This window comes from Podarcis erhardii, assembly GCF_964252035.2.
Source record: "Podarcis erhardii genome assembly, chromosome: 7".
NCBI classification, from domain to species: Eukaryota; Metazoa; Chordata; class Lepidosauria; order Squamata; family Lacertidae; genus Podarcis; species Podarcis erhardii.
Genome location: NC_138511.1, coordinates 13,461,416 through 13,481,336, shown reverse-complemented (window position 1 = coordinate 13,481,336; position 19,921 = coordinate 13,461,416). Strand labels below are relative to the sequence as shown.

Here is a 19,921-nt window from a genome sequence, read left to right as displayed (position 1 = left end):
AATGGCAAGTATCTGAGGAGGATGGGATTCTGAGCATATGCAGAGTTGCATACATCTGGGTATGGCTGGGCTATAGATCAGACCACCGATTCACTCATATTCAGCAGAAGAATATGAGAAGAGACTCCTTCATTTATTCTTGAGATTTTGCAACAACAACAGCAAAAAAAAAAAAAAAAAAAAAGCCCAACAACTTTTGTGTCCGGATCCTGTGTGCGAATGAATTTTCATGAGGACAGACAGACAGACAGACAGACAGACAGACACACACACACACACACACATCCTGATCTGAAAATGTGGAGAACTTGAAAAAAATGAGAATCCGAAAGAAACCGAAATTGACATGGTTGGATACAACTAGGTTTTACTCGACGTAGACCCATTGCATAGCAGGGGGTTGGGCTAGATGAACCTTCTATCTCTACAATTCTACAAATCTTAGGCATTAATAGATCTATGCCAATCATGGTCAGGGATTTCAATGGGTCTACTCTGTGTAGGACCAGCATTGGCTACTACCCAAAGGTTTGCCCATAGGATCTGCTGTGCCCATTCTTTTCAACTGTGCCTCCTAACTAAGCATAATTCAAAAAGTGGACTGACTCTGGCCCACAAAAACTTGTCACACACAGTGAGCTTCGTGGCTGTGTGGGGATTTGAACCTTGGGACTCAACTACATTGGCAAAGAAAAAGCGCTTTACAACATATGCGTTGTTTATGCATTATAACACTGTGACACCAGATGGTGCTGTGGAGTTCCGCTTTTGCCAACCCGATTTTTCATACAAAGTTTACAATGTGTTTCACTGAAACACTTCTCTGATGTGTCTAGATTCAGCCCTGATTCAACACTTACCATTCCACCACACTGGCTCTTAAAATGTGTGTGTGTGTGTCTGTGTGTGTGTGCGCGCGCGCGCGCATCGGCTTAGTTTTACATAACTTACTTTTCTATGACTGTTGCTTGATGCCTCGATGTTGTAAATACCAGTTAATCGGGGGCTGTTATCCAGTTCCATAAAGAGGCTGGCAGTGTTGATCCCAAAGCAAGGAGATATTTTCCCGACCCTTCTTTTTCAAGCCAGTATTTCCTTTTAAAAAAAAATTCTTTGGTTTTTCAGATCAAAGTTTTACAATCACATATCCAACATACAACATAAAAACAAAATTCCAGAGAATCTCCGGGACTTCCCTCCTCTCCTTTGTAGGTCCTATTTTTAAATCATTTCCTCCTGTATCTTTTATGATCATCCAGATCTTTTACATCTCCATTATGTCCAAAACTCACCTTTAAACTACAAGCCAGTATTTTCATTGCAGGTTTTATTGCCATTCTATTTCCTCTGTGCTTGCGTTCTCCTGGTCTTGTGACTCCCACCCTAAATTGCAAGGCAAATCCATGAGAGATGGGTGGGTGGGTGTGTGGAGTCTGCCAGCTTCCGATCGTCCTTATAGGAGGATGTTGGGCAGCCCTTGAGTATCGTTGGATCATTTGACACAGATGCTAACTCTCCTGAGGCAGGGAAAGTCTTAGGATGGAAAATTTGCCCGAAAACCTTCTGTTGGATATCTTGTCCCTGGTTCCAGCAAGAGACCTCATTTGCAATTGCCGGCTGGTCTGCTCTCAGTGGCGGGACTTGGTAGACCTGCCGGTCCTGTGGAAGCGCAAGTTCCAGGAAAGGGACCATGTCTCTTCTCCAAAGCCATTGGCTTTCTACATTTTCTCCCGCCTAAAGAAGAACTTAATCAAGAATCCTGATGGCCAAGGTATGTCCTCATTTATCTGGTAGAATAAAACGCTCCTGGACAGAAAACTGAATAATAAAGCCTTTAGGAACATAGGAAGCTGCTGTACACTGAGTCCCAATATTGGTTCATCTAGCACAGTAATGTCTACACTAGGGTGGGGCAATATATCATCCAAGACCGGTTTGAAGTTCACCTGATGATATTTTTTTCATAATATTTGAGCTTGTTTTCAACATCGGGATAACTCACCAGCTAAACACTGCAATGTTATCAGCAGCTAAACCTGACAATATCACCAGCTAAACATTGCAATCTACCACAATGTCTGAAATGAGGATGGAACTATATACAGAGGCAAACAGGGCAATGTCCTGGCAACCGCTACTACGTAGGGGTCTAAAACAGATAAATGACAATATTATCAATCATCACACACTCTGTTTCATCCGCAGGCAAGCCAAAATGCATCCCAACAGGACTACATCCCAGTGTGGTGTAGTGGTTAAGAGCGGTGGACTCGTAATCTGGGGAACCGGGTTCGTGTCTCCGCTCCTCCACATGCAGCTGCTGGGTGACCTTGGGCTAGTCACACTTCTCTGAAGTCTTTCAGCCCCACTCACCTCACAGAGTGATTGTTGTGGGGGAGGAAGGGAAAGGAGAATGTTAGCTGCTTTGAGACTCCTTAGGGTAGTGATAAAGCGGGATATCAAATCCAAGCTCTTCTTTTTTGGCTTTGGGCTTGGCTACCAAATGGTGGTATTCAGGACAATCCAAAATGCGGCGGTGAGTCATAGTGAATACAAATAATCTGGAACTGCCAGACCGCCAGCAGGCCTGCTAGGAGGCAGAAGAGGCAGCAGTGGCAGAAAACCTTGCCATGACTGTGGTGTCTATATATCTATCTGTCTGTCTGTCTATCTATCTACACACACACACACACACACACACACACACACAGAGTACCATATGTATATAAATAATTGCATATTCTAAATAGCCAAGCACCTTGTTTTTTCCAGGTATGGGAACCGAGAGATTGCTGAACTACAACTCCCATCCACCCCAGCAAGCAAGAGAAATGCCCCAGGATGATGGAAATTGTAGTTTAGCAACATCTGCATGGCCAAAGTTTCCCTACACCTGCTCCTCAGAGTAGACCTGTTGGAATTAATGGACCCAAGGTAATAATGTCAGTTAACTTCAGGATGTCTACTACTTAATCATGCAAACCAAGGGTGATAATTTAACTACGGTCATTTCTGGACTGCCTGTTTTTTGCCTCTTTATCCTGATTATTTGCCCCACATTTAAGGATACTGGCTATTTATCGAGAAAATTCATTTGTGGGGAGGTTTTATGGCATTGTGTCAAGAAGTCTGATTTGTTGAGATGCAGGTTGCTTGCACACCATCGCAAAACCAGCCTAAATCTGAGACCCTGAACTGGCCATTATGCAATTGAGTCCCTCTTGGAAACAGGGACAGTCTGAAAGTGGCCTAAGTCATTCTTGTTTTCTTTCTAACCCACGGGCTGCTTCCATGCACTCAAAGCCTCTCCCTTCATTTTCTGTCTCCCCATCACACACACTGCGTCAGATGGCCTGGACTCCTGGGAAACCCAGACACCTGCCGAGGGCCACTGGGAAACTGAGGAACTGTCCACAGAAGACTCAAAAAGTGTCGGTGAGATGCTCAGCCCTTATAAAATGGGCTGTTTTGTGGAGAATGATGAAGATGCTCCTGTTCAGCTCTACAAATGCTTTGCTGCATGTAACGGGTGAGGAACCTATCATTGTCCAAACTCAAATCCACTTAAAGATGAGGAAAGGGAGTTTTCATTTGCCCTTGTGCAGGTTCTTGTGTTTCACACTGTATTCTGCATAAGGAGAGCAGCCCCCCCCCCAATAAATATAACCCATAAAAATGCAATGGTCACAAAAAGGTGAAGCAAATTGCATCACCAAATCCTATCAAATGAGCTGTTCTTTTTTTTTGTATGGACTAAAGAAGTGTGTGTTGTGGGGAGTGGTGAGAGCCAGTCCCCTAGTGGCTTTCCCTTAAAAAGGTTGCTAGCAGACCATCATTCCTTGCCTCTGCATAGGAGGGGGCAAATTTTCTTTCCAGGGAGCTGGAGGTGGCCCACAATAGCCAGTTGCTGAGCCTTTTAGAACACATGGTCCAAAAGCTGTGGGTAAAAGGTAAAGGTCAAGGACCCCTGGACGGTTAAGTCCAGTCAAAGGCAACTATGGGGTTGTGGCGCTCATCTTGCTTTCAGGCTGAGGGAGCCGGTGTTTGTCCACAGATAGCTTTCTGGGTCATGTGGCCAACAGGACTAGACTGCTTCTGGCACAATGGGACACCGTGACAGAAGCCAAAGCACACAGAAACACCGTTTACCTTCCCGCCGCTGCAGTACCTATTTATCTACCTGCACTGGCATGCTTTCGAACTGCTAGGTTGGGAGGAGCTGGGACAGAGCAACGGGAGCTCACCTTGTCATAGGGATTCGAACCACCAGCTTTCTGATGGGCATGATCAAGAAGCTCAGTGGTTTAGACCACAGTGCCACCCGCATCCCCCAATGTGGTGGGATAGTGATGGTGTCCCTTAATGTCTCAGGCCCTGCAGCAAGTCTCAGCTCATCACCTTGAAGGACGAGGGCTACTGGGACGAACTGATGGATGAAGCCAGACCCATGATTGAGGTGAAGGACTGGTGAGTGCCAAGTGTCCTGTCCCGGCTGGGGCTCAGGGAGGGTGGACACCCTAAACCAAGTTCTCAGCATGTGTGATATCCCAAGAATAGATGTGGTCAGTGAATTGGAGGCACAGGGGAAGGTCTGCTTGGACCTAGGCTTCAGCCCCAGGGGCAGTTGTCTAGAGCAGGCATGTCCAACAGGTAGATTGTGATCTACTGGTAGATCACTGGACGTCTGCGGTAGATCACTGGTAGATCATTGGCTCCCCCCAAAGAAGCTGAACAACTGTGATTCCTCTAAAAAAAAGCTCAAAATTTTACATCCTCTTTCTTTGTACTTTTGTCCATTTACTGTATTTATTTTTCCCCATTTGAAGTATAACATGGTGATTTTATTGAGTCAAAATGAGAGTACCCCTAAACATTTTTTTAGGAAAAAAGCACTGCCAAGATCTCTCTCAATCACCATGTTGTAGTAGAAGAAACAGTGGCGGCCGACGTGCCCAGCTGGACCTCAATTTGTCCCAGGCTCATATAATTTCTCTCTCTTCCTCCCCCCCCCCAAAAAAAAACAGCGTTTCAAGTGGGTATGATTCATGCTATAAACTGACCGTGAAGCTGTTGTCTGCAGACTCTGAAGTCCTTAAAGAACATCAGTATGAAGAACCTCGTGTGTCAACGTGGTTTCCGGTGAGCTGAGCCTGAGTAGAAAATGCAAGCTTTGTTAAATTAGTGGAGGGTGGTCTATGAGGGTGAAAGGGGTCCCACCAACCTCCGTCTGCTACAATGTGCAGGCCTTCTTGTGTAAATATTTCGTAAAAGATACACAGTGGAATCTTGGGTTGCAAACATGATCCGTGTTCGCAGCCTGCAGTGTTCGCAACCCGCAGCGCCGCATCTGCGTCAGCGCATGACATGATTTGATGCTTCTCCACATGCGCAAAACACGATTCAGTGGTTCTGCGCATGTGCGAGCGCCGAAACCTGGAAGTAACCCGTTCCAGTACTTCCAGGTTTGGGCGCATCTGTAACCTGAAAACACGTAACCCAAAGCATCTGTAACCCGAGGTACCACTGTATACTAGATCATGGGTAGGCAAACTAAGGTCCGGGAGCCGGATCCAGCCCAATTGCCTTCTAAATCAGGCCCGCCGACGGTCCGGGAATCAGCATGTTTTTACATGAGTAGAATGTGTCCTTTTATTTAAAATGCATCTCTGGGTTATTTATGGGGCATAGTAATTCATTCTTTCCCCCCGCAAAATATAGTCACCCCCCCCACAGGGTGCTGAGGGACAGTGGACCCCTGCTAGATTGTAGAAAACCTCAAAGTGTCTTACTGACAAGCAGCTCACCTGGTTGACTACCTGTGAGCTTCCTCTTCTTTAACATCAGGCAAAAACTAGTCTGCCTCTGGCTCTCCTTGACTCTGGCTCCCCCTACTGTTGGCTTCCCCCCTTCCGCCCCCTCCAGCCACCGCTGTGGGGGGAGAGGTTGCATCCTGGAAGGGGTAGTTTCTTCTCTGCATCCTTCCCCAGACCCAGCAGCCTCCTCCCTTTCTCTCTCCTCTCCAGGTTTCACGCACTATTTACAACTACCCTCAAGGTGTGCGTCATATTCTCTTTGAACACAAAAGGCACATGGAAGGCTGTCATCCCAACTTCCATAAGTACATCTTCCCAGAGCAAGGCCCAAGTGAAGACGGGGAGCCATCCTGGCATAGGATGAGGGTGTTGCAAAGCAGCATCAAACTTCACCCACCACGAAAGGCAGTAGTGGATGGCTATTACATTCCCTCAATGACGCGTTGTAGTTTTTTTTCACGGTGCATAATAAGGAAAGCTCGGAACAGGGGTAGGAGGCAGGGGGATACAGAGAGCCTCGGACTCAGCGCCTTGTCCAGCGGTGGGGAAAGCCACATCTCTAGTGGAACAGAGGGGGAAGGGGGCAGCCGAACAAGAGGAGGGCTTGAGGATGCTACTGAGAGCCCAAGTGCGGCTAGGCAGGAAGTGTTTCTATCACCCAGCCTGCACAAAGGGGTGAAATGTAAGGAGGGGAGATTTGGGGTGTCTAGGTTTTTATGTTGGGGGAGAAACCGGAAGGGGCCACTCCCGGAACCTGCAACTGACTAAGACGGACATGAACTTTGTGGTTCTGCACTGCAAATAGTTTTGTGGTGCCTCGCAGGACGAAATTAATCCGTTCCGTGAGGCTCTTCGTATAGCGGTTTTTTCGTCTTGTGAGGCAAGCCCATTGACAGCTTAGCGGATTAGCGCTATTAGCGGTTTAGTGGCTTTTAGCGGATCAGCTGTAAAGCGGCTTATCAGCGGATCAGCTGTTAAGCAGCTTAGTGGCTTAGGAAAAGGGGGGGAGGGGGGAAAAACCCGCAGGAACTCGCAAGACATTTCGTCTTGCGAAGCAAGCCCATAGGGAAATTCGTTTTGCGAAGCACCTCCAAAACGGAAAACCCTTTCGTCTAGCGGGTTTTCCGTCTTGCGAGGCGTTCGTCTTGCAGGGCACCACTGTAATATAATAATAATAATATATATATATATTATACCCCGCCCATTTGGCTGGGTTTCCCAGCCACTCTGGGTGGCTTCCAGTAAAACACTAAAATACAATAACCTATTAAACATTAACCTAAAGACAGGTCGGAGTCCTGCCTGGTTACTCATGAGCAACCACCAGCAGCGCCTGACAAAAGTAAAAAGCCGTCACACCCCTTCTTAGCACCATCATCCCTTCTCTCATCTGCGCTAAATTTTGCACCCAGATGTAGCTTCGATTTTGCGTTCTCTTTGCTTCTCTCAACTTGTATCTTATGCAGATGCTCTGCTTCTACAAATCTGTTATCTAGAAGCATGTCTGAATATGAAAGCAAGGCAAGAGATGGGATGGCAAGGAGGATGGTGAAAACTACGTACCTCTTTTTTATGTTTTAAGTGAGATGGTTTTGGGATAGCAAGGTGTCCTCTTCCCCCACCCCCACTGGATAGGGCACATCGCAACGATGGGTGGTAATCTGAACTTCTTTTTTATGGTTTAATGCTGCAGATCATGGCATCAGTGACACTGGCATAGATCTAAAAAGAGACCCCCTATTTTAACCCTATGTGTTGAACCAAAGGTGAATTGTTCCGGAAACTCTGTGAAATATACTCAGAGTCGCAAAGTGATTTCATGCTCTTTATTCAGCTCATAGTGGTGAGGAGGAATGAATGGTAAAAGTTCAATAGTCCCAAGAAGGCCTGAAGTTCAGTCTTGCTCTTGGGCACTGGGGCATCACAAATGGCCCGTACCTTGTCCCCAGTTGGGTGGACCCCTTCTGCGTCCACCATAAATCCCAGAAAGTCCACCTGAGGCACTCCTAGTAGACATTTTCCCCGCTTCACCTTGAGACCCGCCGTCTGGAAATGGTGCAGAACGGTGCGGAGGCGGTCTTCAAACTCCTCTGGTGTGGGCCCGGCAATCAACACATCATCGAAGAAGGGGGTGACACCAGGAATCCCTTTAAGGAGAGAGTCCATTAGATTCTGGAATATGCCTGGTGCCACACTGACACCGAACTGCAGCCGCTTTACCCTGAACGCTCCTCTGTGCCTCACAATCGTCTGTCTCTGCTGTGGCCTCATCTACTGGCAGCTGTTGATATGCTTGGGCCAATCAGACTGCTGCATTTTGGATCCTGTTGTTCTAGGACCAATCAGACTGCTGCAGTTTGGATCCTATTCAACTCAGTATATAACACCCTGCTAATGCCATCTTGGTAGTCAAGATAAGACCACAATTAATTGGTAGCTGTTGTAGCAACGAGCACATATATGCTTATATTCGCTTGCTTCGATACAAGCTTGGGGCTTGGGGTGCTAGGCTCTGAGTCCACAAAGGGGAACTATCTATAAGATTAGGTATTAGCCACCCAAGCCCTCATCTAGGCAGGTGAAGCAATGGGATGTCCTAGGCAATGTAATGTATGCTGCTTTGCATAGGCAAAATGTATTCTCTTTTGCTTGGGTGTGGACAGACCATCTCCTTGCTGCAGTGTCTGTCCTGTATCTCTGCAAGAGGCCAGGAGATCTGGCTTCCTGGCTTCTTGTAAGCCTATACATTTCTTAATAAAGCACTAGAATGGATCATTCTCGCATCTTTGGCCTCCTTCTTTGTCACACCTGCTCCCAGCCACTCCTCTGGGTCTACGGTTCAGAACACCCTGGTACCAGACTTTACCTTAAACATGACTTGGAAGGCATAAGCAAAGACCCTGGCCTCTTAATGGCTAATATCACGTGCCAGCAAAGTTTGATTATCACCTCCTGTTGGGAAGAATGGAGTTCTGCACAGACAGTGAATGAATCTTCCTGCAAAAGGGAAGCTATGAATCAGGAAATAGATGACATAAACAGTTAGTCGTTTCTTATGCAGTTCATGTTCATTCAGCTAGAAACTAGCCCAAGGTGAACAAAATAACAACTAGACCGGAACTTGCAGGAAATAAACAATGGGGCAAATGAATAAAGGCGCCATGACACACTCCCGCCCAAAAGACTCCTCCTCCCTTCTCCATAAGGTAACCTTGGCCCAAAATCATACAGGGAAATCGTCACTTCTGATCTCGGTGGCTGTGAGGATAAAAGGAGGAGGGAGAGAATCACGGACGCCTCCGTGAGCTCCTTGGAGAAAAAGATTGGCAGCTACAAATGTCATTCATTCAGGCTGAGCCATCTCTCCAGGCTTTCAGAATAGGGAGGTGTCCTTTTTACTCTCAGGATCAAGGTGTGTGATTTGCTGCCCGCTTATACTGTGACCCTTTTGCTTGGAAAAAGCATGCATGCAGTCTTGTCACTTTTATCCCAAGGAATAAACTAATCTGTAATCCTCTGGGGTGTGAAGTTATTGTGGGTGTAAGGTTATGGGTATAAACACATATTCACAACAGATACACAGTTCAACTCCAGTAGAAGATGCTAATCTTATTGGGTGGTGCACGTATCCTGACAACTTGCCTATCTAAAAGTGAAGATTTCCTCTTCTAGGCTGCAATGAACAGAGCAGAAGGTATACTGCAGGGGTCAGCAAACTTTTTCAGCAGGGGGCCAGTCCACTGTCCCTCAGACCTTGTGGGGGGCCGGACTATAGGGGGGAAATGAACGAATTTCTATGCCCCACAAATAACCCAGAGATGCCTTTTAAATAAAAGGACACATTCTACTCATGTAAAAACACGCTGATTCCCAGACTGTCTGCGGGCTGGATTTAAAAGGCGATTGGGCTGGATCCGGCCCCTGGGCCTTAGTTAGCCTATCCATGCTCTACTACTTCCAGCCAACCAAGCTGGATCTGACAGAATTTGGGGGATGTGGGGGTGCCTGAAATGCAGCCCCCCCATTGGCTCACTCACTTGCCGTCTTTCTCCTCATGTAAGTTGGACCTGCACACCACAAATCAATAGTCCTTTCCCAACATGAGCTCATCCCTGCTTACATGTTGTTCACAGTGGCGTAGCGTGGGGGGTGCAAGGGGTGCCAGCCGCACCGGGCGCAACATTTTTGGGGGCGCACTCGGAGCTCTCTGCCCCTACCTGGTCCTGGTGGCTCACTCTCTCTCTCACAGTGCTGGCTGCGATGGAAAGGACGAGGCTGCGCGCTCCCCAGCCCAGGCGCCGCCTTCTGCGCGCACACTCGCTTGCAGCTAGAAGCCCTGCAGAAAAGGCCGTCGGGTGCAGGAGCGGCGCCTACATCGCGCTTCCCGGAGGGGGCGCGTCGCCCGCCCGGCATTGGCGCGCATTTGGGCGGGCTGCGGAGGGCGTGAGCGCTGCGTGCGCCCCAGGAGGCCGGCGAGGGCGGGAAAGCGGGCGGCTCGCTCCTCCCGCGCGCCCGAAGGGGCTTTTTTGGCGGTTCCCCCGCTGCTACGAAGTCCTAAGCAACGAGAAGGAAAGCGCCTCATGAGCATAGCACTGGAGGGTGAGTCTCAACTTTTCTGGACGAGCACTCAATGTGTTGCAGATATTAAGCATAACTTTAAAGCCCTAAAAAAAGAAGAAGCAGCAAAAAAAAAAACCACCCCACACGGGGGGCGTGTTCTAATTCCCTTCTAACTCCGGGTTAGAGCGCAGCACGTGGAGGATGGGTGGGGAAAGAGAGAGGAGGCGGGCGGGCGCGCTGATAGAACGCCAGGCGCGGGGGCCACCAGGGAGAGCCAGCGCGCGCCCCACCCCAGACGCTCGCGGCCACCGCCGTCCCTCCCTCCCAGGGAAGGCGGGATTAGAGCAAGCGCCCGGGCAGCAAGAAGCGCGCGCGCACGCCGGCCCTGCCCTGGATCCCTCAGAACAGCCAGTCTCTGGGAAAGTGGGCGTGGCTTTAGAACTCTCAGGCAGCAGAGGCCGCCGCCCGGCAAGGCTTCCCATTGGGAGGCGCGAAGGCTTTAGTGGGTGGGGATTGGCGCAAATGTAAGCAGGGCGGGCTAAGAGGAGGAGCCGCTGCCGAGGAGCAGCGGCACCAGCAGCGTTTCCTCTCCCCCCCTCCCCTCCCGTGTCAACAAGCGGGGCGCCTGCGCCGGGGGTTTGCGCATCTTTTCCTCTCATGCGCGGTATTTGCTTCCCGAGTCGGGCCCGGGGTTTGGCCTAGAGCCAGCGGCGGGCAGAGGGCGCAGAGCGATCGGGCGCAGCTCTCCGGCCGCAGCGGCTCCGGGCGGGCGAGCGATCGGTCGGTCCGCTGGCTCAGGATGGCGGACGACTCCGCAGTGGCGTAGCGTGGGGGGTGCAGGGGGGCGCAACATCTGGGGGTTAGGGTTAGGGGGCGCAAATCCACGGGTTAGGGGGCGCAAATCACTTGCCTTGCCCCGGGTGCTGACAACCCACGCTACGCCACTGGTTGTTCACATGAGCTTGCTAAGACACATCCTGGTTCCGGTGATTTGAAATAGCCGTCGGATGTTCCAACCCAAACCCTGCGTGACTTTCCTGCCTGTGCCCTGTATCTGTTTAGCAAAGTGCCCCTTGCTCTTCTGGTCTGCTCCTTGCATGGTCCACGAGCGCCTCTCTTCCTGTTCTCCCTCCAGCCTTCCTGCAGGCCTAACCCCAGCATCCTTTTCTATTTTTTTTTAATAAATAATATTTATTCAAAGTTTCAAAAAATACATACGTACAATAAAAAACAGAAAAACACAACAGGATAAAGAAGAGAAAAAGCTAAAGAGAAAATAAAAAGAAAAAAAGAAAAAATACACATCCCATATTACATCTTTTCATTTGCTTGTTTCTTAGACCTCCTCACACCTCCCTTTTTGTATTCTGACTTAATTCGTTGTTTCAGCAAATTCTTCCCATATTTCTCAATTTTTATTTCTATAATTTGTCTTAACAACCTATCTTATTAAGATTCAGCATATCCTTTCCGTCTTTTTTACCATGTTCTATAATTCAATTTACCTTAATCTATTTAACCTTATCTTACCTTAAAAGCCTTAAAATTCAAAGTTTAAACCATATTTATACATATCTCCTTAAATCCTTTCTACTAAAGCCAATTAATTCCTTTCCAACATTTCCCCTAATATTTCATTAATATTACACTAATTCCAAAGATATATATATATAAAAAATTATCCCTAGTTGTTATCCAACATCCCTTCTTCCTGGTTTCGGGTTATGTCAGTCCTTTCTATACATCCATCCAGTCCATCAATCTGGTGATCTTATATCCGAGGCCCTTAAGTCTCTTCTATGCCCCTTCTGCAGATTTTCTTGTTCTTGTTTGTAGTTGCACTCTTCCTTGTCTTTTGTTGGTTTCTTTCTTGATTTCTTCCCTTTCTCCTTAGGGAGTAGGTCTCCGGGGGATTCCAACCAGTAATAAGCTCCATTTTCCTTCATCAAGCCAGCCCATTCCCCAGAGTCCCACTCCCTGTCATCATCTTTGTAATCCAAAAAGTGATCGTCCAAAAAGTAATTGTCAACATGTTTCATAGTCCCACCAGATTTAAGAGTTTCCTTAACTCCAAACACTTCCAGGTACACTCCAAGTTCAATCTTCCAATGCAACAACTTTTGCTCTTGCAGGACTTTGGATCTCTCTGTTTGTGTGGCTTGGGGTACTATCACAACCTCTTCCATCTTCCTCTGCCCTTGCACTTGCCCAATCAGACCAGTTTCCTGAACTGGTCGCTGTATAGTTTCTTTATCCTTATTTCCTGTTAATTCATATTCACTGGCTACAGCAGTCATCAAGTCCAACTTCTCATTCATCAAGTTCATCCTCTCATGCAACTGCTCCAGCAAAGCATTTGTTTTGTCAAGGGCAGAGACCAAAACTTCCTCCCAACGCATTTTTATTCAAGGTCATAAGACTGGTCCCACGATCTCAATCTTGCAGCTGTAACGTCTCCAAGTAAACTGCAGCAACAAACTGACAAGCTCCCTCTAGGGGACACAATTTCTATTTGTATCCATCTTTAAAAATGTATCCAACAAAGGAAAAAAGAAAATTACTTTCAATTTTCAAATACTGTTTCTTTAAAAAAGCAGAAAGCAGCATTGAAGTTGGTTTGTTTCTCTTTTTTTTTTAACCGTCTGTCAAAGCTCCACTTTCAATCAATGAACATCTCCGACAGTTTCTGTCCTGACACCCAGTTCCCAGGCTTGAGACGATGGAAACTTATATTCATTTACTCTCTCTCCTGCAGGCTTAAGCAGTCAAATCCCCCCCCCCCTTTCTCCTGCTTTCCAAGGGGGTTTTGTTGGTTGTAAATGCAGGAAAATCCAATCTTTAAAACAACTTTCCAGGCTCTTAGATTGTAAAGTTTTTGCTTTAGTCTATTTACAAAAAGCGGAAGGCGGACTTCCTGTTTAAACCTTCCCGCTTCAGTGCCTAATTCAAGAATTTCTTGATCCAATTTTCCGTTTTTACTCATGGGTACTTGTTTAGAGTCCGAATGTCAACAGGAAAAAGTCAGCGCTCTCCGGCGATGGCTGCGCGGCTTCCCTCCGTGAAAGTAGCATACAGTTCGCTGCACCGCGCTGCTCACCCCACTTCGCTCCGGAGCCCCCAAAAGGGGTTTCCCCGCGAGTAGGGGAGGCGCTCTTGATGCTCTGCCAAACCCCACGTTCCCAGGCTCCTCCACCTGGGATTCCTAGCGGGTGCCCACCTTCGCTGCGGCGGGAAGACCCAGTTTCCACAGAGCCCGTTCCTCCGGTCGGAGGAACTCCGCCATTCGCCGATGGCGCTAACCCGGAAGCCCATCCCCAGCATCCTTTTCTATTGTAGCCAGATGTTAAATGTGAGATAGATATGGGACAGAAGCCCCAGTACTATGCATGAACAAAGAAAAGGACTTACAGTGGTACCTCTGGTTAAGTACTTGATTCGTTCTGGAGGTCCATACTTAACCTGAAACTGTTCTTAACCTGAAGCACCACTTTAGCTAATGGGGCCTCCTGCTGCTGCCGCGCCGCCGGAGCACGATTTCTGTTCTCATCCTGAAGCAAAGTTCTTAACCTGAAGCACTATTTCTGGGTTAGCAGAGTCTGTAACCTGAAGCGTATGTAACCTGAAGCGTTTGTAACCCAAGGTACCACTGTAGTTTGTTGGTCTGAAGTTCCTCAAGTTGCAGTTCCTTGTTAGGGGTGGATGGTGTTATAAGAATTTTAAGGTCTCAGATACAGTGGTACTGTAGCCTTATGAGGCTTTGCCCTCGGGTGGGAAAAATATTGTGCCTGGGAAAGGGAAGTGGGAGTCAACAGACACTCAAGGAATAGTTTCGGAGAAAAGGCTTTTATTTCTACCATCCATGAACTGGTAGAAGGAGCAAGTGTGATAGGTCACAAAAAGCATGCACGAAGTTCACAGTCCTGTGCACAAGCATATATACCCCTTCCAGATCCCTCCTCCTTCTTCCAGAGTCCTGCCCCATGAGTTCCTCTGAGCATGAACAGAAAGCTGTCTTGGGACTCTTGGGCTCTTGGTGCCCTTCCCAGGAAAGGGGGGGGGGGATTTCAGAGTGTTCAGATATGTTTCAGTCTCTTGTTCTGGCCTGGTTCCCGGACAGAAAGCAAGTTGCAATGTGGTTCTTTAGCAAGGCCAGAAGGCATGAGAAAGGCCTGAGAAACAATGGACTGTTCTCTACCTTTGTTACAGCAGAGCGGAATGTTTCTGATGCTCAGCTGCTGAGAAAATGATTTTGAAAAGCTTTGAGAAGCTTTGAGCCTGCTTTGGGGGGAGGGTGACTTCGGGCCTAGGTGGGGTCACCTGTCCTCACCTTCCTTCAGTACCTCGGGTTAAGGACGTAATTTGTTCTGGAGGTCCGGTCTTAACCTGAAACTGTTCTTAACCTGAGGTACCACTTATCTAATGGGGCCTCCCACTGCTGCTGTGCCGCTGCCACACGATTTCTGTTCTCATCCTGAAGCAAAGTTCTTCACCCGAGGTAATATTTCTGGGTTAGTGGAGTCTGTAACCTGAAGCATATGTAACCCGAGGTACCACTGTACTGTCAAAATAGAGATCCGTAGCTGAAATGCCACAACTTAACAGATGCATTCCCATTTTAAGACATTAACATCAAGACCACCTTAAAAAAATATTTTAAAATACAGTAGCAACGACAGGAGGCTCGGGTTGAGACAGCAAACGGAACTGAATGGCTTCCTGGAAGCGAACCTGGAAATCCCCAACTGGGGACTGACGACAGTGGCACTACTCTAAACTTTTCTCAGCTCTGTGTGGCGCCTGGGATTTCCCTTCTTCTGGGAGCCGAAGCAGAGGCCGGTTTGGTTGGTGGAGGAGAAGCACCGGGCGGGACTTCCCCCGGCTTGTCATTTTAATATTTCCTTCTGCATACTTTCTCTTTCTCCCTTTCTCCCCTCCCCACATTTTTTGCATTCTCTCCGTTTTGCAACTGGGTGCTGCTCGGGGCAGAGACCCCTTTTCCATTGCTCCGCTGGAAAGGTAAAAATCCAGTTGTTGTTGTTTTTTAAAAAGTGATGGGGACCTCGTGCAAGGCAGCCAAGGGGGTGGGTGGGTGGGTTGTTGTTGGGTGTGTCTTTTTTTTTTTTTTTTGCGCGAGTGTGTTTCGCGAGAGTTTTTTGCACGTGAGAACGCAAAAGGGGTCTGTAGGATGGAGTCGGTGGACAACCCCCTCTCCCGGGTGCATTCCGCAAAAAAAAAAAATCTCCCCTTAAGCCATGCAAAGCTTACCGATACCACCATAGAGGCAGTACTACAACCGGGGGGGGGGAGATCTTGAGGCTTCTGTGTGTAGTTTTGGGGCAGGGGTCGGGGGGGGGGAGAGTTGTTGCTGCTTTTGGGGGTCTTGCTTTTGAGCAGCCTGTTGGGGCAGCTGGTTGACCACAGTGAGAACAGGATACTGGGCTGATCCGATGTTTTTACATTAAAAAACCAAGCGAAATATTATTATTATTATTGTTTCACTTTACAATGTATCTAAAACAGAACAGTTGCAGATGGGTTCAAACAAGAAAGTCCGGGTAAAGAATATGAGCGTTATCCGATTATCAAGTATACCTCCAGATTTGTGATGAAAAGGTTGTCTGTTTGTTTTTAAAGTGTTGGATAATAAACAGCGGTGCTGAAAAGTGGCCGTATTTTGGTTCTCCTCGAGGAGTAAAAACATCAGGTCTGCACCCCAAGGCTGTGGCGAGTTTCGTTTGCTCAGAAATCGGAAATGGGAACTGGACCACACCTCAAGAATTGCCCCAAGGCATTCTCTCTCTAACTTTGCCTTGATTTGATTGTTAAAAAGAGATTAGACAAAATGGGCTGATTTGCTTGCAGGGAAGTGATACAGTGGTACGTCAGGTTACATATGCTTCAGGTTACAGACGCTTCAGGTTACAGACTCCGCTAACCCAGAAATAGTGCTTCAGGTTAAGAACTTTGCTTCAGGATGAGAACAGAAATCGGGCTCCGGCTGTACGGCAGCAGTGGGAGGCCCCATTAGCTAAAGTGGTGCTTCAGGTTAAGAACAGTTTCAGGTTAGGAACAGACCTCCGGAATGAATTAAGTACTTAACCCCAGGTACCACTGTATTGGTGTTGCGTCAAAACAAGTGTTGCGTCCACACATTCGATTTTATTTTCTTATCTTATCACTTTCCTCCTTGCAAAAAAAAAACCCACCCCGATCTTTTTGGGAAGCAGGTTTGTTGCACAAGAGACCATTCAAATAATTTAGAATGGGACAAACGGTTATCATATTTCGAAAAGAAATCCACTTGGACACCCCCCCCCAAGTTTTTCCCCCAGGCCTCTCCATACCTTGATGATTGACCTCGCTTCCAACTTGCAGTAAACAGCAGGGTTATTGTAGGGTGGGACGCGGGTGGCGCTGGGGGTTAAACCACAGAGCCTAGGACTTGCCGATCAGAAGGTCAGCGGTTCGAATCCCTGTGATGGGGTGAGCTTCCGTTGCTCAGTTCCTGCTCCTGCCAACCTAGCAGTTTGAAAGCACGTCAAAGTGCAAGTAGATAAATAGGTACCACTCTGGCGGGAAGGTAAACGGCGTTTCCGTGCGCTGCTCTGGTTCGCCAGATGCAGCTTAGTCATGCTGGCCACTTGACCTGGAAGCTGTACGCCGGCTTCCTCGGCCAATAAAGCGAGATGAGTGCCGCAACCCCAGAGTCGGCCACGACTGGACCTAACGGTCAGGGGTCCCTTTACCCTTTACATGACAGGGTTGTTGCGTAGGCCTCTTCTTGTTAATAGTGGGGTACACACTGCAGGGTTCTTGTATAAGCCTGCTCTTCTCTCTCTCTCTCTCTCTCTCTCTCTCTGTCGTACACAAACACCAAACGCCATTGAGGTGTGTAGTTTATTAACAATGAATCAAACTGCTGAACTAGCATAACCCCCCCTCTCCCTGCCACCGCCCAAACCATGTGTCTGTCATGGCATTGGGATGTTTTAAACCTTTAAAGCCACACCCAAAATGAAAAATGAGTTACATAAATCAGGAACTGGAACTCCTGTTGTTAGTCCTTTCTGTTTCGTTGGGGCAGAAGTTATAGGGGCTGCTTTCACAGCTCTGATAACAGTCTTCATATGCATAGAGATAGAGAGGTATTAAAACCGCTAAATAAAGACTGGTTTATTCCAACCGGCCTTCGGGAACTGATTTATTTATTTTTATTTTTAAAGAAAGGGCTTTTAAATAGTGCAGGGCTGTATTTATTATCTGTATATTAATATTTTTTTAAATATTGCTTCAATTCTATTAGTGGCTTAATGACTATGATTACCTTTTATATGTTCTCAGCTTTTGGGTTTTTATCTCTGTTGTTATAATTTTTGTAAGCTGCCTTCAGTCCTGGTCTGGAAAGAAGGCGGGTTATAAAATATAACGACAACAGTAATGGTAATGAATTCATATTACAAATATTGCTGTTATTATTTATATCCCACCTTTCTTCCATCATTTTTTCCTCACAACATCCCTGTGAGGGAGGTTAGGGCTGAGTTTAATGACTGAATTGCGATTTGAACCCTGATCTCTTCCAGGTCCTCTAATCACTTTGCCAGACTTTTTTGTGTGAATAGCCATCAGTTTTATCCTTCAAGCAGGTGGTGAGGGTGGCAAAATGGTGTCAAGAACGAACCAGGAAATTCCGTTTTTATGCCATGAAATTTTGTCAGAACTGTTGGGGAACTGCCCCCCCCCCGCAGATTTTAACACTCAGATAGACTCGCTCAGTTTGCGGAGGCTCCAAAAATCCATTTAGCCCATAATTCCGTTTCCAGTGACAACCAAGTAGAAGCTTCTAAGAAAGTTCACAAGAAAGCAGGGCCTTCCCGGCTGTTCCTACTCCACCCTATATGATCCTCTGAGGTATACTGCCTTGACAAATGGAGGTTCAGATCAGCTATAATAAGAGCCAGTGGGGGGGGCACTTATCTCTAGTTTCGACAATCTGCTTTCCACAGAAGCCTTCATCAAGGCATGAAGGAGATGGCCTGCTTCCCTCTTGACCGAACACAGTGTCAGGTATATTGCCTTGGAATATGGAGGTTCTGTTCAGGTGCTGAGACCAATACACTTCTGAAATGCCAGGGATGGGGGGACCAGTCTATAAATTATTTCATGCTAACCCTATGCCGGGACACGGGTGGTACTGTGGGTTAGGTTCAAATCCCCGCGACGGGGTGAGCTCCCGTTGCTCGGTCCCTGCTCCTGCCAACCTAGCAGTTCGAAAGCACATCAAAGTGCAAGTAGATAAATAGGTACCGCTCCAGCAGGAAGGTAAACGGCGTTTCCGTGTGCTGCTCTGGTTCGCCAGAAGCGGCTTAGTCATGCTGGCCACATGACCCAGAAGCTGTACGCTGGCTCCCTCGGCCAGTAAAGCGAGATGAGCGCCGCAACCCCAGAGTCGTCCGCAACTGGACTTAACGGTCAGGGGTCCCTTTACCTTTAACCCTACGCCAAGATTTATTTATTTTTTGTAATGATTTATCGTTTGCTTAAAATTATTATTGTACAATATGGGTTGTATTCAACTCACTTTTACTCACAGAGTAGACCCATTGGACCTCAGGCATATCCAATAATTTTGATGGGTCTACTCTGAGTAGGAGTAGTAGGGGATAGCCGCCCCCCTCCGTGGGTGATCATTAAAAAAGGCCTCTTCTGCACTATATACCGTATTTTGCACCCCATAGGACGCACCGGCCCATAGGACGCACCTAGTTTTCTTGGGGGGAAATAAAGGGGAAAAAATTATTTCCCCCCCAGGTGCAGGGCTGGAAGAACCAGGTCGGGGAACAGCAGTAAGGCGCGCTCTGCCTCCCCACTGTCCCCCCAAGCTTGTGGGGCTGGCGATGGGGAGAAGTGCGCTGAGCCCGGGACTGGAGGCAGCTCTGTGCAGCCACCGGGAGCCGGGCGGGACTTCGCGCCCCACTCCCGATGGCCGTGCAGAGCTGCACTGAGCCCGGGACTGCAGGCAGCTCTGCGCAACCCTCGGAGCCAGTCTCCCGAGGGTTGCGCAGAGCTTCCTGAAGCCTGGAGAGCGAGAGGAGTCGGTGCGCACCGACCCCTCTCGCTCTCCAGGCTTCAGCGAAAGCCTGCATTCGCCCCATAGGACGCACACACATTTCCCCTTCATTTTTGGAGGGGAAAATGTGCGTCCTATAGGGCGAAATATACAGTATTTAAAGAAGTGTTGTGTTACACTGATGTGGGAAACTATAGTTCCCATAATTCGGGAGGGGGTGCCTTATAAATGTATAATGTGCACGCAACCATGGATTCAGAGGCCTAACAAAGCCAGGACTCATTTGTTGCCTCTGGACATCAAGGCCTCTACCTATAAAAAGAACTACAGTTCCTAGCACCCTTTGCAAACTATGGTTGCCAGGATTATTTCAGGAAGGACGTAATGTGTGTTGGATGTGCTTTAAATGTGGCCCTTCCCAGCAAAAATGTTTAAGACAGGTACAAATATCTGCTGGAAATGTAAACAAATAGAAGGC

General features: G+C 47.8%; 1 protein-coding gene across 1 annotated transcript in view; it reads left to right on the top strand.

The window, feature by feature from the left end:
- Nucleotides 1–1,524: 1,524 nt before the first annotated feature.
- The window catches only part of LOC309347147 (uncharacterized protein), a 30,756-nt gene continuing 12,359 nt past the window's right edge, over nt 1,525–19,921 (top strand). Inside the window, exons 1-7 of the mRNA XM_081871488.1 lie at nt 1,525–1,771; nt 3,349–3,529; nt 4,372–4,467; nt 5,025–5,139; nt 6,024–6,530; nt 12,268–12,295; nt 15,158–15,389. Of these exons, the coding sequence (XP_081727614.1) occupies nt 1,540–1,771; nt 3,349–3,529; nt 4,372–4,467; nt 5,025–5,139; nt 6,024–6,530; nt 12,268–12,295; nt 15,158–15,389 (1,391 nt within the window). The 5' untranslated portion in view covers nt 1,525–1,539. The remainder of the gene's footprint in view (nt 1,772–3,348; nt 3,530–4,371; nt 4,468–5,024; nt 5,140–6,023; nt 6,531–12,267; nt 12,296–15,157; nt 15,390–19,921) is intronic.